Source organism: Cicer arietinum, chromosome 5 (assembly GCF_000331145.2).
Source record: "Cicer arietinum cultivar CDC Frontier isolate Library 1 chromosome 5, Cicar.CDCFrontier_v2.0, whole genome shotgun sequence".
NCBI classification, from domain to species: Eukaryota; Viridiplantae; Streptophyta; class Magnoliopsida; order Fabales; family Fabaceae; genus Cicer; species Cicer arietinum.
This window is the reverse complement of record NC_021164.2, coordinates 68,048,165-68,071,887: the sequence shown is the minus strand read 5'-3', so window position 1 is coordinate 68,071,887 and position 23,723 is coordinate 68,048,165. Positions and strand designations below refer to the sequence as shown.

At 29.1% G+C, this 23,723-nt stretch overlaps 2 protein-coding genes across 2 annotated transcripts; both read left to right on the top strand.

The window, feature by feature from the left end:
- Positions 1-7,954: 7,954 nt before the first annotated feature.
- On the top strand, positions 7,955-11,939 carry LOC101507417 (uncharacterized). The gene is made up of 4 exons (XM_004502582.4): positions 7,955-8,204; positions 10,478-10,966; positions 11,347-11,493; positions 11,582-11,939. Exons 1-4 carry the CDS (start codon positions 8,094-8,096, stop codon positions 11,669-11,671), a joined length of 837 nt encoding a protein of 278 aa, XP_004502639.1. The 5' UTR covers positions 7,955-8,093; the 3' UTR covers positions 11,672-11,939.
- Positions 11,940-15,004: 3,065 nt separating this feature from the next.
- Positions 15,005-23,658, top strand: LOC101507097 (histone-lysine N-methyltransferase ATX4). The gene is made up of 23 exons (XM_004502581.4): positions 15,005-16,721; positions 16,845-16,900; positions 16,982-17,204; positions 17,339-17,458; positions 17,660-17,728; positions 17,838-17,906; positions 18,021-18,112; positions 18,334-18,426; positions 18,792-18,927; positions 19,177-19,279; positions 19,385-19,484; positions 19,665-19,789; positions 20,209-20,354; positions 20,617-20,721; positions 21,114-21,178; positions 21,275-21,482; positions 21,716-21,802; positions 21,942-21,998; positions 22,089-22,178; positions 22,753-22,839; positions 22,954-23,028; positions 23,115-23,215; positions 23,305-23,658. Exons 1-23 carry the CDS (start codon positions 15,822-15,824, stop codon positions 23,393-23,395), a joined length of 3,198 nt encoding a protein of 1,065 aa, XP_004502638.1. The 5' UTR covers positions 15,005-15,821; the 3' UTR covers positions 23,396-23,658.
- Positions 23,659-23,723: the final 65 nt, after the last annotated feature.

Below are 23,723 nucleotides of genomic sequence, written 5' to 3'. Positions count from 1 at the left end.
ATACTCTTACTAAGACCTTATATATATGGAGATGTTACATTGACATAAAGGACCAGAATGAAACAACGCATATTTAAATAACAATTCTAAATTGACATATAGTAGTTTATTGTCTAAGTTTTTTTTTTTTTGGGTCAACTGTCCAATCTTTTTTTTCAAGTCATACTACCATTTTGTTCCGGGTGTAAGCATGGGATAATCAATTTTCAATTTTTAGACTACGTTATATAAATAGTCTAGTCATTATTTTATTTTAAAAAATCAAATATTTATAATGAAAAATAAAGTTATTTTCTCAACTTCTATAGCAAAACTTTATAAAAGAGAAATAAAACTGAAATTAAGTTGGAGCTTAGAGAAAAGTAAAACACTGTGTACACTCTTTCTCTCAATATAATAATATTGCATACAGCAACCACGTGGAGACACGTGCCTTTATTTGCCACATGTCCTTCTCCACGTAAAGGTATATGATGATGGTAAAGGACCCTCCACCCTATCGTCCTTTTCCCCTTACTGGTCATTAGTTTTATAATTTCATATAAAGCCATCATTATACTCGATAAAGTGATACAATTTTTTTTGTATTTTCTACTACACTCGTTTTCGGACGCAAAATGTCAAAAAATAGTGATAATTAAAATCAAAATGATATTTGACAAAGGAGTTTCATTTGTATTTTGGTTTTTATGGAATAGCATTAATTCAATGAAAATAATTCAGACTAATTGATAGAAATGCGGGATTACATTAATCAAGTTGATGTACTTAAATTAATTCAACTGTTTGTAAATAATTTAAACTTTCTAAAATTTTAAATATCAAAATGGTTAACCATCATTGAAAATCATTTTTTTTCCTCTTATAATATTTTTCATACTCCCCTAAAAAAAAGTATATGATGGAGTAAATTGTACTTTTTTCTCTAAGATAAGTTTAAATTACACTTCTTTTATTTCTTCTGTTAATGTTAAAATATGAAATATATTTAAGTTATACTACTTTTCATACTCTTCTAAGAAAAATGATTTTTCAAAAGTTACTAAAAATAGCTTTTTGTTTAAAGTAATGTTTTTATAGTCTTTATTGTATTTATATAATTCATAGATTAAAAATGGAGAAAAGGTTATAATCCAAACCAAATTGACGATTTATTCTAATTAGAATCAAGTTACAATTTTAAATTTCCAGTTTTCTTCACTAAGTTTTTTCATTTGTATTACTTTTTTTTTTCTTTTCATTTTCATTAGATAACATATTTTTATTCTCTCTTTCAAATAAATACCTTCCTGTCTCAGTCTTCTTTATGCGGTTCTATTGCGGTGTAATACAATCATTAAAGTTTGATTGAAATATGACACATTCTTATACAAGCATACGGACATGTGATGATAAGAATGCTGGAAATGGACCGTCACAGTCCCAACAACTGATCTGCATCGTTTAATTACTTGGAAGCACATTCATACTAGAGCATGAGTTCGAATTCGATATTTCTTTTTATATTTTAAATGCATAAGCTTAATCACTAAACTATTACTTTGTCGGTATTGATCTAACACAATTGTTATGAGATACGGAAGAACCGACAAGTGTCTTTTTTTTAATAAATTAAAAATTTAAATATAATTTTAATCTCATATTTTAACTAAATCATAATTTTATTTATTTTTAATTTTATAATTTTGATTTTCTATTTTGAGTAATTCAAAATTATTGTCACTTTATCTTTAATTTTACAATTTTGGTCTCTTTATATTAATCAATTCGTAATTTTGGTTCTTCTATTTTTAATTTTATAATTTTGGTCTTCTATTTTAAATTATTTGTAATTTTTGTCCCTCTATTTTTAATTTTATAATTTTAGTCCATCTATTTTTTAAAATTTAGACATTTTATAAATCTAATAGATCATATATTTTATTTAATAAAATATAATGGATTACATTTAAAAATATATATATATATATATATATAATATTAAGAAAATATTAGATATTTATTTTTAAAATCTGATTTGAAAAATTTATTATTTTAAAAATTTATTATTATCTAAAAATATATTTGAATTAATAAAGATAATAATTAAAAAAATCTAAAAACAGTTTTTAAAATAGTAAATTTTGAAATCAGTTTAAAAATAATAATAAATAAAACTATATTTAGAATTAATTAGTTTTCAATTAATTAAAAACTATTTAATAATAGTTTTTATAATAAAAAATATTTTTAAAATAAATATCTAATATTTTCTTAATATTATATTTTGTTAAATGTAATCCATTTGATTTTTATTAAATAAAATATATGATCCATTAGATTTATAAAATATCTTAATTTTAAGAAATAGAGGGACTAAAATTGATAAACTAAAGATAGAGAGATTAAAATTACGAATAGTTAAAATAGATAGACCAAAATTGTGAAATTAGAAATAGAGGAACCAAAATTATAAATCGGTTAAAATAGGGATACCAAAATTGTGAAATTAGAAAGAGAGGAACCAAAATTATAAATTAGTTAAAATAGGGGGCCAAAATTATAAAATTAAAAATAGAATAACTAAAATTACAAATCAATTAAAATAAGAGGACTAAAACTGCATTTAAACTTAAATTAAAAGAAAAAAAAAAGTATATTATTGAAGTAGGTATTTAGCATACTATAATTTTTTTACTTGTATACTTAATTATTTATAACGAGTTGTTGAGAAAAATATAATATATTTAAATATGAGAGTTAAAAAACGAAATGAAAATTAGAGGTATTTAAATATAAAAATTAAATTAAAAAATATTTGTAGTCCTTTATGTTTAACTTAATTTTCATTAAAATTATTTAAGTTTATTTGTTTATGATTAAAGATTTTAAATTATATTTAATTTGTCTCTCTAACATTTAAAATATATTAAATCACGCACAAGATTCTTTAAGTTTGAATTTTATTTAAAGTACTATCATAAAATATGAATATCTAATCAAAACTTTGTAATAAATTTCTCCAAACTGGATTGTACGTGAAATAAATTAAAATATTGAATAGGATAATTTATTTTTACTATATTATTTTTAAGGTTATACGTATTTTTAAATTGTTTTAGATAAAATAAAAAATGTTAAATTAGGTCTTTTAACTTAATTTCAGGTAATGTTTTAGTCCTTTATATTTTTTTTCCCGAGTTGATCATTTATTTTCATTTTAAGTGACAATTTGATATTTTATGTTTTAAAATGTCAACAATATTGTCATTTTTTTTTACAAAAATTTAAAAAAATCATCAAATTTTTTAAACAAAACCCATAAAATTCATTATCATCTTCAATAAAATACAAATTTAATCAAATTCATATCTTAAATATTGAAATAAACTCATATTTTCATTCTTTATTTGAAGTTGTTGGAGATTAAAATATGAGTGTATTTGAATATTTGAGTTATGGATTTGATAAAATTGCATTATATTAAAGATGATTATTAATTTTATGGATTTTGATTAAAAATTTTGATGATTTTTTGTACAAAAAAAGATAACATTGTTGAAATTTTAAAATATAAAATATCAAATTGTCACTTAAAATTAAAATAAATGACCAACTCATGAAAAAAAGAAGATAAATAACTAAAACGTTACCTGAAATTAAGATAAGGGACCACAATTTAGCCAATGAAAAATTATAGATAATTTATAAAATTTAATAAATATTTTCTAAATAATTAATATGAAAGATGTATTGTTATAGAATTTAATATGATTTTTAACAAATAATTTTTTTAATTAAACTAATTATTATTGAAATTAAACACAAATAATTAAAATAATTGAATTATGTATTTTTTAGGAAAAATTTATAGCATGAAATTATCGGTTGTCATTGTCACTTGTCCTTTGAATACGAAGATATGACAACTTATTGGGTTTTGACCGAACATTGGACCCATTTTGAATACTGCCTGTGCTGAAAGTTTTTCTCGGAGGTTAATTAGGAATATTTGGAGATATTTTGCTCTTATATTATTTTTATATTAATTTTTTTAATTATATTTTATATTAAAATTTATATATCTTTTTATTATTTTGATCGTTTTAGGATGGATGTCACATATTCATCTTAGAATTATTTTTTTTCTTTCAGTTTATAATTATCTATAACCATTTATTTTTTTATAATAAATAAATAATTATTAATTTAATAAATAAAATAAAATATAATTCATAGAAAAAAGTATATCAAAGTTAGTACGGTTGAATAGACGTTTTGAAATAAATAACATAATATATTATTTTAACTTTCTTATATTTTTTAGACAAAATATCAACTTTATTTTATTTCATTAATAAATTCCTCATTCCTTTTCTTCAAAACTAATAAATAATAATAATAAAAATAAATTATACTAATAAAATCAAATAAAATACATTAAATTAAAAAATATCAAGTTTTAATTAACGATTTATTCCTAAATATCTTCCAATTGCGCTTCAGTTAATTAAAATTGGAGAACATTTAGGTGAAAATGGTTAATTAAAATTTGATGTACTTTTTTTTAATGTAATATATTTTTTATTTTATTTTAAGTATTTTATTTTATTTTATTAATATAATCATTTATTTACTAGATTTAGAGAAAAATATCAGGAAATTCCTAACAAAACAGAACGAATTTGCTAATTTTTATTCAAAATATAAGAGAAATATTAAAATAAAATAAGAGCTATTTGTTTTGATACGTATACTCAACTGTATTAACTTAAATGTATTATTTTATATTAAATGTATTTTGTTTAATTTTATTAATATATTTTATTTTTTATATTTTTATTTATTAAATTAACTATTATTCATTTTTATAAAATAAAATAAATGACTATAAAATAAATATTTATTAAGTAATCTGTTGTTAAATAAGACACATAACTAATTTAAAATATTATTTAATCAAATTAAAAAGGTAAAATTATACTATAGATCATCTCATTTGTAACCTATATGTTTTGCACTGGTCAATTATTTTCATAATAATACATAATGAGTATAAAGATTATTCTTATTTATTTGTATATTATTAGCTATAAAATGAGACTGAGATGGATTATGTGTTCCAATTTGATCATATATTCAAATTCTCTTTCATTGTGGCCTGTCCTATTCCTACACATTCCCAATTCATTATAAGAAACATTAATTTATTTATAAAGTGAACCTAAGGTATCTTGTGTCTCAAATTATATAAGCATAAACTGAACTCAAACAAAATAAAAATCTAAAAGTAATTAAAGCATCTTTTTATTGTTGCATTCTTCCTTTGTCCAAGTATGTACACTTAGAAGTGACAAAATAAATGAATCAGATATATGTGAATTTGAATGGTAATGAATAAATCAAAATAATTCATCAATTTATTAATAATATATTAAAAGTTATAGAAAAAATCAAATTAAATTTATCTATTTAAAATAAAAAATTATCTAATTCATCTATTATCATAGTTTCAATGGACAGGTATCCACGCAATCAATGTAATAACTTTCTTTAAAACATTTTAAAAATTAATTATAATATTTATTATTATTTTTAAAAATCATTTTTTTTAAACTTCATTTTCTTTTATAGAAAAAAAATCAATTTTTTTATATTTATTTAAAAAAATCAGCTTTATAATTATTTTAAAATTATTAATTTCTATAAATAATATTATTATTCATTTAAAACAAAAACTAATAGTATTATTTATTATATCTAAAATACTATTTTTTGGCGACCCACAGAGGGTGACAAGTGACAACCACCCCAATATTATTAATTATTAAATAAAATATTTATTTAATTTTAAAACAAAATAATTATTTTTAAATTAAAACAAAAACTGTTTTTTAAAATCCTAAAAGAAATTTAGTTTTGTACCAAAAGAAAAAGCAATAAAAACATTTCAATAAAATCCAGATTTTTAAAATTATAAATAAAATAATTTTTCAGAAAATTATTTAATTTTTAACTTAATTAAAACTGTTTATTTTAAATTTAATTTTTAAATTACAATAAAAAAATTCATTCTTCTAAAAAAAAATACGGTTTTCTAATTATAATTTTTTTTAAATAAAAATATATTCATATTTATCAAAGCCTACCAACAAAAAATTATCAAATGTATCTATTTTGTCTAAAAAAAAAATTGAAAGTGTCTATTTTATAATAAATAAATATATTCTATTGAATCTAATTCAAAAACATATGTAATCAATCAAATTGTAAAAATGATCGGATGAATTAGATTTCATCTATATTATTAAATAGATGAATTGAATCTAATTAACTCATTTTTAATTTTATGGATGAATTGAATTGATTAATAAGTGAATGAAATCATGAATTAGATGCATGGTAGCTAGCTTCATTAATAATTTTGCCACCTCTACCTACACTCCTCCTTCATCCTCATTTTTGACACAGGTGTGTTGCAGAGTAAGTTCACCGAAAAACAACATTTTTAGAAATTTGAGGAGTTACTGAATTGATAATCTAAGAATGCGCCAAATTATTACATCATTTCCACACTTGATATTTCAGGTAATTAATATTTTTAAGATTTATTTTTTTTACACTTGAGAAAAAGAACAAAAAAATAGTTTTAAATATGTAATATATTGATTATATAAAAAATAAAAAAGTCAATATAAAATAAAATTTTAAATATATATATAAAAATTTAGTGTATATATGTATCATTATTGTTATCATAATTGTCTCTCCTCAAATGTATTTTATGGCAACCGTCGCATGAATTTTCCGTACGATAAATATAGCAAAGATCAAGAGCTAGTTTAACATTTTGATTGCTGTTTCCAATATTTCTCACTATTGCAATCATCAAGACACATACACTGAATCCAAAGCAAATAAAAATGTGTAAATGAACTGAGATTGAAGAACGAGTATGTATCGAATCGAACTATCTAGAAACTATGTGAAAGGAGAGCCGAAAAATCAAGTTGTGATAAGGTAATAGACTCTCTCTTAAAATAAATAATTGTTTATATATTTTAAAATAATAAAAATATTAAAAAATATTTTTATTAATTTTTGAGATAGAGTTCGTTAATTAACATTGCATTCTTATGACAAAATTATTTTATAGATTATCAAGTAAAATAAACATATATTTTAAAAATTGGAAATATAAAATATTTTTTGAAAAAATTCAAGACCATATATTTGTAACTTAGATTTCATAAAACAAAAATTGAAAATATTTGTATAAAATAAAAAATACTTAGTGGTTGTTTATTTTGTAGAAATATTTTCTATTTTTAAAAATATAATTTATGTTATTTATTTATAAATGAAGCAATAGACTTTTAAAAGTTGAAAATTGTGTGTATTTATAAAAATATCAAAAAATTATTTATAAAATTACATTTTTATTAAATAATCTTTCAACTTCTCTTTATAAAAATAATTGATTTTAAAAGTCTTTTATAAAAATAAAATAACACATATTTTAAAAAATAAAAAATATATAATATTCTTACAATGATATTTGAATAATTAGAATGACAATTGAGATATTAAAGAGTCTAGGATTCCTGGTGGTCCTAAACTGCCGTGCCCAATTGTACTGAGTCAGACTCGGAATGAGTGATGACCATTGTGATTTGTGCCCACACTCCACTCATATTCATATTGTCACGGTACAATTCATCTATAATAATAATACTACAAAAATATTTTTATTTCCTTTCGATATTTTTCAATATAAAGTTCTTGATAACAACATTGTCAATGGGGACACTAGATTGTAACATGCTGGCGTCTGTTTCCTACTTTGTCCTTATTTTAATTATGCTATCATCATACTTCCAAACTTCTCTAAGTAACATCTCCAAATTTTAATCACCACTTTGTTTTTTACATATAATAATACAACTTTTCTATCTTCTTCCTCCTAAATCATCACTTTGCTGTTTTTTGTTTTAGTAATAATAATCTCTCTCTCTCTCTCTCTCTCTCTCTCTCTATGTGCTTCTCTTGCTCTTCTTTTTCTCTCTTTCATATCCAACTATAAGAGTGTTGAAGGAGTTTTGTGTGTTGCAAAAATGTATACAGAAAATGGACTTCTTTTCCCATGGTCATATCTACACAACTTCTCTCAAGAACTTCATCAACTTGAAGAGTACTGCAAAACCCAGAAGCCCAATGCATCAATGGTGCCTTCTCATTTCTCTCTCTTTGCATTTTTTTTATGGGTTTTTCTTTGTATTCAATAAAGTTTGAAACTTTCTTTCTTTTTTCAGATGGGTCACTCTGTATTATTTTCTAGTATTAAGTTACTGATATGTCTAATTTGTACTTTTTTTTTTCTTTTTTAATTTCTAACATCTCAAATCCTTGTAAAGTTCCTTTTTTATTTTATTTATTATTTATTTTTTTTTAATTTTCAAGTTTTAGTTCATTGGTTGTTTGATAATATACAATATCAAGCTGAAATTGAAAAATTAACTAACTAACTAAACTGTTTTTGAATTTTTGAATGTAATAACTGTTTATTTATTCGTTTGATTTTTGGTCATTCCCTATCTTTCAGAATGTTTTTCTCATAGTAGTAGCACAAGGGGAAACAGCTGGATTTGTGTTCATGTGCTGGATCTGAAAAAGTATGAGAAAATGAATGAAAAAAATGAGCATAAAAGGGAAATATTCCCTTATGTGATAGTTCCGTGTTCTATAATCTTCCTTCCATTTAATTATGAGTTTCTTTCTAGTGTGAGTGGGGTTTGTCTTTTTTTGTGCTGCACTGAGGGAGATTAGAGAGGAAAAAGGCTTCTTATTCGCTTGTCTTCATTAAAATAAGAAGAGAAAATAAAAGGGTTTGTTAATGCTTAACTTAATCATTTCTCAAAAGTATTGTCGGGCACTAAATGCAGTTGTAGAAAGATTGTTTCTATTTCTGGTCATGTTAAATTAATGATAAAAGTGGGTTGTTTCCATGTGGTGTGCTTTAGTGTTTTGGTCATTGAGAATTTCAAAAGATGTTTTTTGAGGGTAGGACTTTAGTGTCTTGACTAATCCACCTTCCAAATTTTGGTCAAGGAAGAGTATCCAAGTTATGATTCTTGCTGCACAACCTTAACTAGTTGACATGGTTAGGATTTAAGCCTTTACAGCTTATAAGTATTTTGATATGTGTAGATTTGCTCTTCAACAAGATGTTTCTAAGTTGGTTGCTTTATATATGCCATCTTTTTTTAATGTTTTTGGTTTCTTAGAAAGGAAAATAGTGATCCTATGTCTCCTTTGGTGCTTGACAGTAATCAGAGATTAGTCTCTAATTGGTGGGAGGAAATGGGTTCATCTGGGTATGCATTGATACCATTCATCTATGCAAAGCTTCTGCTAAACAATATGAATATGGTTTTGTGCATTTGTGGTGTGCTATTCCTATTCTATTCCATGGAGTGAATAGGCACATTCACCATCGAAATTATAAGTGTCGGTGAAATTAGTTCCTAAATTTTGCGAGTTGGCAAATGCATTCCTAAAATTGTAAAGTGTCATTCAAAATAGTCCATTTGTAAATTTTTATTGTTAGAGACTATGACGTGGTACATTAAATGAATATGTGATTCCTTCACTTCACGTTGATCACATATCAATATCATCTCACCAATGACTAATTTGTCTATGAAGTTTGGTCATCACTGAAAAATTAATTCCAGAAAGACCTAAGTTTCATAAGCAAATTAAAATATGGTGTGATGACATTGATGTCATATCAATGTTGAGGGGTCCGCATATTCAGTTACTATACCACACCATAATCTCATCTGCAAAATTTAGCGACTAGTTTAATTGACCTTTACAGTTTCAAGGACTAATTTGCCAATTCACTCTATTCTATGTTGTTTATGATTTGTACTGAAATAAAAAAGTACAAAATCCTTTTCTAGATTTAACCTGCAATATGTACTGTTTGGATAATAAATACTTAGCCTGAGAATTTACACATATTTTATATTGTGCTTTGTAACTTTCTGAAAGCATTTCTCGGGTCTTTTACTAACATACTTTTGCTGTCGCCTCACTATCTCAAAGATTCTCTTTTTCTCTCCTCCCACTTGTTTTTCTTTTTCTCTTCCTCTTTTTATAAAAGTTGAGAAACAGTGTCTATATGGTCTGAATCCCATCCATTAAGCCATGATTTGATCAGGTGGCCATGTAATGCATCTGGAATATTTTGCCTTTTCTTAAGAATCTCTTTACTTGGTGGAATCATGCAAATAAATATATTATCATGAATTTGTTGTTGGCTTATGTCAGGAATCCCATCTTAGAGCCACTTCTTGATATTAAAGTTAAACATGTTGATAGAAATTGTGAGCAAGGTTATATATATATATCAATTCAGAAAGACAGAAACAAGTGTTGAATGCTCAAAAATCAGATCACTACAATTGACTATTGGATTATGTCTTTAATGCAGAGTGAGCTTGTTCATTTTTCTGCCATGTCAGAATATGATTTTGCTGCTGAAGGAGATTTGTTCAAAGCACCCGAACCGATTATCGAAGAGCCAGATATTGACCTTGATCCCATGACAGCAGCCATCTCAATGATATCTTGTGGAGAGGATGTAAAATCCACAGATATTTCTATTCTTCAAAACGAACAGCTTTTAAGTGATGTATTCTATGAATGCAAAAAGGATCTCTTTGAAAAGGCAGCAATGGAGTCTCCGCTCTCCGAGATTCTTGAAATCAAGGTTCCCCTATTAAACATTGATGAGAACATAATTCAAGAAAACAAGCCATTTCCTGACATGCTGTTACCAAAGAGCGTCAGCTCAGGAAGTTTAAGCTCGATGGATTGGATGCATGGATCTGCTATGAAGCCTGGTTTCCTTGGTATCCAAGGAGTAGATTTTGATGCAGTATATGGAATGCGGAGATCATTTAGTGAAGGAGATATAAAGGTATAACTTTACAGGTCTTAATATTGTGTCTTATTATTAGTTTAATCAAATCACTATGAAGTTAAGCTAAGCAACTTCTGATAGATCTAAAAGACTTTTTTGGTGGTTTTAACCTGAAGTAGGTTAAACAATAGACCTCTGTCGGTCGGTCTAACTTATTTCCAATGACATTAATTTATGTGATTACATTTAATTATTTTTATTTTCTTAAATTAAGACTAGTGTCAGTGGCAAAGTCGTATCAGGTGTCCATGTATGTGCTTCGTACAAACAATTTCTACTCTGAGTTCTTCCTAGTTATTTACGAGTTTGGTAAACAAATCTGCCAAAATCTAGTGATTTACTGAAAGTACAGAAGATGATTTATATTTTTGTGACAGACTCTTGGCAAAGGTAACATGAGCACGGTCCAATCTCCCGTTGAGAGGCCGTTTTTTAGCAGCAACTGCAGCAGTGAGGAACGTCTACAAAAGCTCTCTAGATACAGGAACAAGAAGACAAAGAGAAATTTTGGGAGGAAAATAAAGGTAACTAATAATAGTTTACTCATTTTCTAATATATTTTGGACTATAAAGAGTTTTAAAACTGAAATGATGATTTTGGGTTGGTTTCAGTATGCTTGCAGGAAGGCTCTTGCTGACAGTCAACCAAGAATCCGTGGAAGATTTGCAAAGAATGAAGAATGTGATGCAAAGAGGGAATGATCATGTTTAAGTAGCTTTAATTATCTGATCAAGATATATGTGTGTATAAATTCTCTTGGTTGGTGGAGTTCTACATTTAATTAGTAGAACAAATAAATTACATGTCAAATTTGTTAGGGTAGTTCATATCTTATTATCTGCTGTATGTAATTGTATTAAGGTCTCTTAGACAAAAATGACCTTCTTTCTAGTTCTAGATATGTAAATATGTTTGTTGAATAAGATAAAGGGGCAAAAAAGTGTTCCCATCCCATGTTCATATATTATATATCATATGATAAAAAGTAACAATGTTTAGTTGCATCTATGCTTTTTCTGTCTTTCATTCACTTTTCAATTAGACAAACAAAACCACATTAAAAGCACACAAAGGCCTGCTAAACTAAATACTGCATTGACATTATGCAGTATGATCAAAGCTTTAGCTCCCCCATCCATACTCCATGTTCCTTCAAACCATATGCATAATCCAATGCTAAAACCAATCCTTCTCATAAATCTCGAAAACTTGAACAAGCAAGAGGATTTGCCATCCATTGTAAAATTGAATAACTGAATTCAACTGACTTCCAATGTTGCCAATTACAAGATAACATTTTGGACTGTTCTAGAATAGATTCCAATGAAATAGCCTTTGCTTCGAAAATCCCATGGCCTTCTAAATCACCACATGCATGCAAACCATAAAGTTCTTAACTTTAGCTTAAACACCCTCCTTCCTTGGATTAGTCCTTATAAATTGCTAAGATGATTGTTTCCAACATTATAATAAATCGCTTGCACACCTCTTACATCAGAAGTGATATGATAGATATAACTTAGATTGAGTTCAACAGAGTTTGAAGAAGAGTAAGAATGGTTTGAAGTGAAAATGATGAGTTTAATCACCTATTTATATTAGTTGAATTTTGGTCAATTTTACTTAGCGAAATACGGCTCACTTAATAAATTCATTAGATTCTTACATACTTCTTTACCACTTCATTAACCAATCATAACATGTCACACGAAACTTGCAGAGAAAAAAAAAACGGCACATGTAAAGTCAGAATAGTTAAGAATTTTGCTCCACAAAATCTCTTTTGTTTAATGAATTATCATCGTAAAGTGAACTCATTTTCTTATTGTTGGTCAACAAGCAAGACTTCCTAGCTGCTAAGTAACTTCCTTTCTAACTTCTAAAATCACATATACACAACACACATAGGCAAACCCTAATCATACAACTAACAAGCAAGGCATGAAAAATTAAAAATGGAATGTTACATGGTGTAAAGGCGTGATTTGCATTAGAGGGTGTAACCAAGAGAGGGAGGAATGAGTGATAGACAAAAGAACAAAGGTAAGTCACACACAATGGTCAAGAAAGGATGGATACTGCTTTGCGAGATATAATTTTTTTTAAATAACAAATGTTAGGATATGTTAATACCTGTTGAAACCATTTACTATTTTATAACTCTGACTATTTAATTTTCACACCTCAATCACTAATTTTGCAAATTTGTATTTGAATATTTTTAAAAATTTAAAAGAACAGTATGATAAATTAACATGAAATATAATATTGTTTTTTTAATTTTTAAAATTATATCAAAATATAGATGTAATCCTCCAAATTCATCCTATTCAAAATCCAACTACAAATCCAACTAAATTACCACAGAAATTGATAAATTACTAAATAATTATCTCATTTTCCTTTTACTTTTTTTTCTTCAATTCTTTTCACTTTTTCTTCCATTTATCTTTTATTGCAATAATTGCGTCAGGTGAAAGCCTTTGAATTACATTAAATTTGTATCCATTTATATCATTATAAAAAATAAAAAACCAGACCATGTAAATATTTGTTGAAATTTTTTAAAAATAATTAGTAAAGTAATATTACAGTGCATAGAAAGTATAAATTAATTGCATAAAAAAGAATATAAATTAATCTCCTGAAAAACTAGCATTGTACTTCAGGGTCAATGTGGTGCAAATTGACTACGGTCGGTTTTGACGTATCTATTTGTCTCTCCATTAATATATATAGTCCAACTCCAAGCTCCATAGTAAATGTTTTTATTCGTATATATAACTTTTTGTTACATTGTAAGCATCTAATATGCTATATTCTATATTTATTTTTGTCTCCGTAATGGTCCAAATATGAAGGGTAGCCATCCTATGCGAGGGGTAATTAACAAGAAAATCATCTCTCTGAGCGGAAGGGCTTTCCAGTAACAGGGGAATTAAACTTGTTAAAGTTAATCTTTGTTGTCAAATATAAACAAAAATATAGTTAAAAAATTTAATATATTTATTTAAAATTTAAATTAAATAAACCATTTTTTAAATTTATTTACATTTACATTTAAGATTCGATTAAGTACGACACCCCATCATATATATATATATATATTTCTAGTTGCAAATTCGTTGATTGAGTAGTATTTGCATGCCAATTTGGCCACAAAATATCGTTACATGGTTGAGATGAGTAGAGTTTATCTCATTTTTTAAAAAAGAAATGGAGAACAACTTTGTTTGCTTAATTTCTCTCTGTGGCCATGGCTTCAAGCTGGCCGTGTGGTGCAAACACGGGAGGTTTCGTTTTCAAAACCACAAAAGGCAACGACAAATAGAAAAAGTCAATGTTCTTTTCTTCTTCCTTCAATCAAAATCGTTTCTCATTTCTCTCAAATTTCTATACTCGATCGTAGCACTTTCTTTTAAATAAATAAAATATTCCTTGAGTTTTTCAGAAAATTAATAATAAATTTGAGAAAGTGGGTTCACATATTCACCCACCAACTCAACTCATTCTCACATGTCCAACCAACGACCAAACGCCACCGTTCAGTTCCGTGCTTCAATAATCTCTCACACATCAATCACATAATTAATTTACATTCCAACAAATTTAAATCTCAAAATTCACCTCAATCTTTCACTCCTCTTTGCAACAAACAAAAAACATTACCCATAAGCAAAACAAAATTTATTGAAATTTATTTTAAACATCTACAGAATAATGCAATACCCCCCATCGGAGAACACACAACAAAACATGCTTTAAATATAATCAAATTCAAAGGGATCAATTTTTTTTGGGGTGGTGGTGAAATTTCCAAATATCAAAACGTGGACAAAAAACGAAGTACAACAACATGAACATCCAAAATAATCCTTAAAAAAAAAAAAACTACATTAAAACCATATCAAATCATGCAACAACAATATATAAGTAGAGTGCTACAAAATCTTAACATGTTTCCCATAAAAAGACACATATGCAATGTGACCATGGCTAGCTCCAAAATTCTTGGAACTTTTTTCCATCACCCACACCTAAATTCAAAACCCAAATGTTTCCCTACTAGTGCAACTTTAACGCAACAATGTCATCAAAGCCATGAAAGTAAAAAAAATAAAAATAAAATGTCTACACATGGAATCAAACCAGAATGCCATCATCACCAAGCTCACGATGGAAGAAGAATTTGTGTTACACAACAATACGCTATGCGCAAGTTAGCACCCTCTGGCCCCATCACACGTAATATAACCACACTCAAGATAACGCTATGACCTCTTTCTCTTTCTCTCACTACTCTTACTCTGTCACCACCTTCCTTCTTCCCTCTTCCTTTCTCTCACTAAAAATTTCTCCTATTACAATTTTTTTTTGTTCAGTTTCATAAAATACAAAAATGTTTACATTTCTCTGAGAATACTTTCCAGATAAATAAATAAAAAATAATGTTTACGTTTTTTCTCTTGTAAGAAATTCTCTCTGTCTTCTGAAGCAGTTGGTGAGAGAGAGAGAGAGAGAGAGCTTACACCGAAGAACAGATCCCTATTTCTTCACCTCTCTCTGCTTATTCGATCTTCGAAATCAGGTTTTCTGACATTCTCGTTTTCAATTCCTAACTTTCTCTGACCCTTTTCAAACTTCTCTTCGTTTATCCGCTCAAAAATTTAACTTGCTTCTCGCTCCCTCGATTGCTCTGTTTCTTGTTAACTCAATTTGCGATTAGGGTTTATGAGCTGCGTATGGTGTTTGGCTTCAAGACTCAAAATTACCTTTCTCGGGTTGTTTAACCTTCGATTTTAACGCGACCCGTTACTTCAATTTGCGATTTTTGTAAGATTGAATAGAGGAATGATTATCAAGCGGAACTTGAAATCTCAAATGCCGAGGTTGAAACGGTGCAAAAACGCTGACTCAGTGGGTGAAGACGACGAGTGTTCTTATGTTCGTAAGAAGAGAAAGACGAGCGGTTCTTATTATCCTCTGAATCTTCTAGGAGATGTCGCCGCCGGATTAATTCCGGTGAGTTTTCACGGTCTTCTTAGTGCAGGTTTATCGGAGAAGGGATTCTCTGCGTCGTGGTGCACCCAAGTTCCGTGCTCCCCCGGTGAAGTTGAATCGAACTCGAAGGAAGAAATGGTTCCAGTGAAGAAAAACCAAGTTCAGCGACCACCACTTGTTCGAACTTCCAGAGGGAGAGTTCAGGTTCTTCCTTCTCGTTTTAATGACTCTGTTATTGATAATTGGAAGAAAGATAGTAGAACCAGCTTGCGTAATAATCATGTTGAAGATGAATTTGAATGCAAGAAGGATAGGGTGGTACCTAGAACTTGCCACAACAATGGTAAAAAAGGGCGAAACCATGAGAAAATCGGTTATAAACCACGCAAGTATTCGGCATTGTGTGGCAGGGATGATGAGGATAATGATGATGATGTGAGGTTTAAGAGTTTTGGTACAAGGAAGGATGAGAGAAGTAGTTACTTGGAGGTGGATGGAGATGAAGTTGATTTGATGGGTACCAGTGATAAAGTATTGAAGGAGAATGGAGAGAAGAAAGATGGGTTATATGGACCAGAAGATTTTTATGCAGGTGATATAGTGTGGGCCAAAGCTGGGAGGAAGGAACCTTTTTGGCCAGCTGTTGTTATTGATCCTACAAAACAAGCACCTGAGCTTGTCCTGAGGTCTTTTATAGCTGATGCTGCGTGTGTCATGTTTCTTGGCTATGCGGGGAATGAAAATCAAAGGGTATGTAACTATGTATGATATGAAATATGAAATGTGAATATGGGTTGGTTATAAATTTACTATATAGAGTTTCTTTGCTATTAAGGAAATTGGCTATTTATTGTGCTTTGATTATTTTAACAGGACTATGCATGGGTGAAGCATGGCATGATCTTTCCATATACGGATTATGTGGACAGGTGTGTAGTTGTTGGTCATTGCTTACATTATTTTTACTTTTTGGAATAAATTTTGCTTAAGCATGATGTTGTTTGGTTTAGGTTTCAAGAGCAACCTGAATTGAGTAACTATAATCCCTCTGAGTTTCAAATGGCAATAGAGGAGGCTTTTTTGGCAGACCAAGGCTTCACAGAGAAGTTGATGGATGATATAAATGCAGCAGCTGGTAACACTGGTTATGATGATATTATTCTGAAATCCTCCTTCAAGGAGGTCAATGGTTCAAACCGGTATGCAGGAGCAGGACAACATCTTGTTAATCAGGTCAATAGATTTGGCATGCTGATTCTTTTTTTTTTTTGCTTTGATTATGTAATTATTGCTCCACAAAGTTTTGAATGCTGTTGAAGTCCAGTCTTGTTTAATGGTTTCATTAATTGGAATTTCTCTGTATGCAGGATTTATTTGATAAGAAAGACACATGTGAAGCCTGTGGATTGGATCTTTCTTACAAGATGTCAAAGAAAACCAAGGGTTTGACTCCTAATGGTCAATTCTTATGTAAAACATGTGCAAGGGTTAGTATATATTGTCTTTTTCTTCTAACGATTAATATTTAAGTCTGCAATGAAAACATTATAATTGAAGTTTTGTATTTGTTTTGAAATATTTGTATTTTGTAGCCTTTGAAATCATTTATTCTTGGTAGGTAACAAGGCTTTGTATTTGTTTAGAAAATTAGATATTTCGTTGTATCTGAAGTCATTTAGTTTTGACAGTTAACGAAATCAAAACATTATTGTGGCATATGCAAGAAAGTTTGGAACCATTCGGATAGTGGAAGCTGGGTGAGTTAGTTGAATTCCGTTAACTAATTAAGGCTCTTTTTTCTGCATGAAGACCATCACTTTGTAGTATTAAATTTTATGACATTTGGGGTTGCCTCCTTGGAATCAGGTGCGCTGTGATGGATGTAAAGTGTGGGTGCATGCCGAATGCGACAAAATTTCTAGAAACCATTTCAAGGTTTATCCATTATTACTTAACATCTCAATATTGTGGCTTCTCGGTATTCAAAGTTCATCAAGTAACATTTGGTGTTTAATGGTTTGTCAATTTGTATATTCTGTTTTTTTGAAGGATCTTGAAGGCACCGATTATTACTGCCCTACTTGCAGAGCCAAGTTTGACTTTGAGTTATCTGATTCAGAAAAATCAAAGCCAAAAGTGAAGTGAGTCTATTATGGTTATTTCTGTCTTCTCCAGCCCTTGTTTTGCAACTTAAGCTTATGATTTCATGTTACGTTGACGTGAAAACCATCATATCTGTTTGGGATTCAAGTTCATATAACAATATATCAATTCAGAATATTTATTAGGCATTGCATACACAAAATGCCATTTTTCTTTTACAATTTGAATTTTTCTAACTATAATGGAGGTTTTTGTGCAGATTGAACAGAAACAATGGCCAACTAGTACTTTCAAATAAGGTCACTGTTCTCTGCAATGGTGTGGAAGGCATATATTTTCCAAGCCTTCACTTGTAAGCGCAAACTCTTTCAGACATAATTCTTTTTCTCTACAATGTTGTGGTTTGGTTATCATAGTATTTTTTTTAAATAGCTGTAGTTATTTAATACTCATATGTTATTATATTAAAAGGTTTGGTGAGTAGTAATGTATGAATGCCATTTTTTAGAATAATGATTAATACCTATCCGATGTAATCTTATTTTGCGTTCTTTTCTTAAAGAGAGATAATGTAGCTCCAGTTCTCTGAGATTCTTTTTTTCTAAAAGAAAAAAAAATCTGGTTGGATTTTTAGTCAAATTATTACTTATATATTGGAAATCGGTTTCTTTCTTTATATTTTTATTGTGGGCTGTGATACATATTGTTTTCCTTCAGAGTTGTGTGCAAGTGTGGTTTTTGCGGGAAAGAAAAGCAAGCGCTTAGCGAATGGGAACGACACACAGGTTCCAAATTAAGAGATTGGAAAACAAGTATCAGCGTGAAAGACTCTAGGCTATCTCTGGAACAATGGGTTTGTATATATGACTCCTATTTAATTTTTTGCTTATGAGCTTACTATAATTGTATTATTATTATAATTATTAATTAAAATTTTCCTCAATTTAAGGATTAGGTCTTAGATTTGATAATATCTTTTTTCATCAATATCAATATTTTATTTGAAATTTGTAGTCTTCAGTGTCAAAATGCTAATGATACTGGCCTTTTGAAACACTGGTTACTCATAATATTGCTAATATGATGCTGTTTGAATACTCAGATGCTGCAGGTAGCAGAATTTCATGCTAATGCTCAAGTTTCTTCAAAACCTAAAAAACCATCCTTAAAGGAAAGGAAGCAGAAGTTGCTTGCTTTCTTGAAAGGTACCTTTTCCTCCTTTCCTTGTTGTGTAACAACATTGCAATATCACGAGTTTGCCAGATGTTCTCATAGTGATAACAATACTATGAATTTTTTCCCTCTGACAGAGAGGTATGAACCTGTTTATGCTAAGTGGACTACGGAGCGTTGTGCTGTTTGTAGATGGGTTGAAGACTGGGATTACAATAAAATTATCATTTGCAACAGGTAATATAGCATCTTAAGTTTGTCATTTGCTCATTTTTTGTCAAATATTCGGCTGATAGAAGACATTTTTCAAAATATCACCAAACATGTCTTTCTTCGTAAGCTAGCTTGAGCTATGAAACACTATGTTTTATGAATTGCATTTCAATTAATACAAAAATGCATTACATATTTTTATAGATGTCAAATAGCCGTTCACCAAGAATGCTATGGAGCAAGAAATGTTCGAGACTTTACATCTTGGGTCTGTAAGGCCTGTGAAACACCTGAGATCAAGCGGGAGTGTTGTCTTTGTCCCGTAAAAGGTTTGTCTTGCATAATTTTCGAAACATATGGTGTATAAAGTCATCCTCCTTTTATTTCTTTGGATTGATATAGATTAACTTCTTCATATGCTAGCTTGGTTTGAAACATATGGTGTTTGAATTGGCATAAAAAGTGATTTTTACATAAAATAATATTAATAGTTTTTGTAGCCTAACTTGATTTTTTTAACCTTATATATGCTTATAATTCAATTTTATAAGCATGACTGAGTTTTCCCCACCCTTTTCAGTATGAGTTATATTTTGATTTTTTGTTTCATTGTATATTAAATAATGTATTGCCACATCCTAAAAGTTTGTTCAAGTTATTATCATGAAGATACTTAGATATGTTTTAATGTCAGCCATGTTATTTGATGTCTATAATCTTGTTCTTTTAACTATATTTGAACTCGCAGGTGGTGCTCTAAAGCCAACTGATATTGACACATTATGGGTTCATGTCACCTGTGCTTGGTTTCGACCTGAAGTCTCGTTCGCTAGTGATGAGAAGATGGAACCTGCTTTGGGTATTCTTAGTATTCCATCAAATTCTTTTGTGAAGGTGAGATCTATTGGCTAGTAAAAATTCCCCCTTGAAAAAATAGTAGAAGTGATTTCATTTGTTGCATATTTCTCACTTTAAGAATTGTTCACACTACACATCCTAAAGCTGAAAAGTATCCATCAGATTTTGATTATTTTGTTCATTGAGTGTCGGATACAGAAAATGAACTAAACTCCTGATTTCTTAATATCTTTATCATTTAGACTTTTCGTAGTTCAGTCTAATATGAAATCTAAGGTCGGCAATATTTGAATTTCAGATTTGTGTTATTTGCAAACAAATCCATGGTTCGTGCACACAGTGTTGCAGATGTTCCACTTATTACCATGCCATGTGTGCATCAAGAGCTGGTTACCGAATGGAGGTGAGGTTTCTATTGGATTAAGTTGGCTTGCTTGGTATCTTATGATTTGCACTTCTCTTTAATTATTAGAAAAGTTTAATGGTGGTTTTCAATTTATTTCCCTATTTTTAAGCAAATATATCTTTTTTTTTCTCTAACAATACAGTTCAGTGACTGATTATGAATACTATCCGGTCATCACACATTTCCATTTTGGGTTGTAAGAAGAAAAATTAGAAAACACCATTTTAATGTTTTAAGAAGATTAACAAACTTATAAGATTGATGGGGCTCAATGTAGCTCAAATATCATCGGTGGAATGAGAGTTGATTGTTGTTGTATTTATTATTGAATGTTTCATGTATGTCAAATTGTCAATATTTAATTAAATTTTTCTCCCATTCAAATGCAGTTGCATAGTTTTAAGAAATATGGAAAGCAGACAACAAAAATGGTTTCGTATTGTGCTTACCACAGGTATGGAACCCTCAATTATCTGAAAGTCACTTTAAGCTGAATCTTATTTTCAACCTTTTCCTTTTAATGATGATAATATCTGTTATTTACTTGCAGAGCTCCAAATCCAGACACTGTTTTGATTTTGCAAACCCCTCTTGGGGTCATTTCAACAAAAAGCCTTCTCCAAAAGAGAAAAGCTGGGTCAAGGTTAATCTCATCTAGCAGAATAAAGGAAGAAGACACTCCTAATGATATTGCCGAGAATGACCCGTTCTCTGCTGCTAGGTGTCGTATCTTTAAAAGAACAAATCATACCAAAAAGGTAGGTTGGAGAAAATTGTTCATGCTGGTGAATGTTTGTAAAATAAAACATAAACAATGCAGCATGGATTGTATTTATAAAATAAGTATATATTATGTATTTTGCTAACGGATTTTTTTTTGTTAGACATAATCATGAAATATCGTGTTACTTTTTTTCTTGCACTGGTCCCTTTGTTTTTTTTTAAAAAAAAAATTCAACATTCTCTGATTTTTATTTCTTCTACTTGTTAGAGAGAAGTAAATGAAGCTGTTTTTCATCAAGTGAGGGGTCACTGCCACCATCCCTTAGATGCAATACAGAGTTTAAATACATACAGAGTAAACCGTTAAACTTCTTGAAATTATATCAGATATTATTAATTCTTTAAGCTTTATTTTATTTTAAGATTTAAATTTCTCCTTTCTCGATCTTATTTCGTTTGTCCTCACTTTTTTCATATCATTTTCCCTCAAACAGGCAGTAGAGGAGCCTCAGACGTTCTCTTCTTTCAGAGAACGCCTTTACCACTTGCAGGTACTTACTATTTCTTAGCGGGAATGGTAGATTATTGGTTTCGGTGGTTTGTTTTCTGACTGTTTTGTGGACACACTTGTATGATTCCAGAGAACCGAAAATGAAAGGGTTTGCTTTGGTAGATCTGGCATACATGGATGGGGTTTATTTGCACGAAGGAATATTCAAGAAGGAGAAATGGTATGAATTTCAGGCTCAAGTACAACGATATTACATGCTCCTGTGTTGAACTGTTGATCAATCACCAGTGCAACTGCAACATAAGATGACTCTTCTTGGACTATTTGAGAATTCGAAAAGTCTAGTAGTAGCTACCGATTCTATTTTGTTTTGCGTAAAATTGATATGCACAAAAAGTGGAACCCTTCTAGTATTGTTATCGTCATGACATTCTGCAACAGAATTGCATCACAAAAACTGTGTTCTCGTTAGAATAGTAATTCATTTCAATTGAATATCTTAACAACCCTTTGTTTTCAATGTAAATTCACATGGTAACGCAAAAAATAATTATGTTCATCACGGTATTTGTGTGCACACGGTTTTGTGGTTGTTTTTGGTCTTGAGGATTCTTCTGGACTTGTTTCTGGTTCAGCTGTTTGCAAAATTTAACCTCCTTTGTTTCTAAGTAATTCCATCATTAGAGGATGCATGAAATCTATGTCCTGCATCGTTTGAGTTTTCTATATTTTCCAGTGAATCGCATCACCACCTTTATATATGGCAATAATGAGCTTGATCTAATCATAAGCAGGTTCTTGAATATCGTGGCGAACAAGTGAGACGCAGCATCGCTGATCTGAGGGAGGCACGCTATAGAGCAGAAGGGAAAGATTGCTACGTGAGTTAATTCTCCTATCTTCTTTGCAAATGAAAGTATATCAATGATCACCATCTTATTCATAATCATATGTTATCTATCACGCTAAATTTCCCCGCCCCCTTATTTTTGCAGCTGTTTAAGATAAGTGAAGAAGTGGTGGTAGATGCCACTGATAAAGGGAATATAGCACGACTAATAAATCATTCTGTGAGTCAATCTTGAATAAATTTTTATAAACCCACGATACCTTTTAGTTAGTTATCTTACCGGTTCTTTGGTTCATGTTAATACAGTGTATGCCAAATTGCTATGCAAGGATCATGAGTGTTGGTGATGACGAGAGCCGGATTGTACTCATCGCTAAGGCTAATGTATCTGCTGGTGATGAGCTAACGTATATACATCTCTCATCTCTCTGTGTGTGCGGTGTTGTATATGCACTTGCATTTTGATTTGAGTTGATGTTATGTTTGTTTGATGCAGATATGACTACTTATTCGATCCTGATGAGCCAGATGAATTTAAAGTCCCCTGCCTGTGTAAAGCGCCAAATTGCCGGAAATTCATGAACTAGGAAGGATTATTATACAATATTACAAATGAAATGAAGATGATCATAGGAAAAGATTGTTTATTCTCCTTAAGGAGCAAGCACTAACCCATCCCTTCTTCAACAGGGAAAATCTCACATTTATTAAACCAAAGCTGTAGTCTTTATCATCAAACCGAAAGAACAAGAAAAAATAGAAAGCAAAAAACAGAAGAGAAAACAATCATAGTTTTGTGTCTCCTTTGAACAGGTCTAATAAAAGCTATTGATTAAGATTTTTAGCAGTATTTGGCTCTTGGCGTCTTTGTAAATGTTTTACTTTTATTTTCTTAAATTCAGTGTTAACCAATTT

Bases quoted from the DNA above. Each gene is read 5' to 3' on its own strand.
- LOC101507417 (XM_004502582.4), top strand. From the start codon at position 8,094: ATGTATACAGAAAATGGACTTCTTTTCCCATGGTCATATCTACACAAC. The intron at 8,205-10,477 runs GTGCCTTCTCAT...TCTTTAATGCAG, and splicing joins AGAAGCCCAATGCATCAATG to AGTGAGCTTGTTCATTTTTC. The intron at 10,967-11,346 runs GTATAACTTTAC...TTTTTGTGACAG, and splicing joins TTAGTGAAGGAGATATAAAG to ACTCTTGGCAAAGGTAACAT.
- LOC101507097 (XM_004502581.4), top strand. From the start codon at position 15,822: ATGATTATCAAGCGGAACTTGAAATCTCAAATGCCGAGGTTGAAACGG. The intron at 17,729-17,837 runs GTGAGTTAGTTG...CCTTGGAATCAG, and splicing joins ATTCGGATAGTGGAAGCTGG to GTGCGCTGTGATGGATGTAA. The intron at 21,483-21,715 runs GTAGGTTGGAGA...TCTACTTGTTAG, and splicing joins GAACAAATCATACCAAAAAG to AGAGAAGTAAATGAAGCTGT.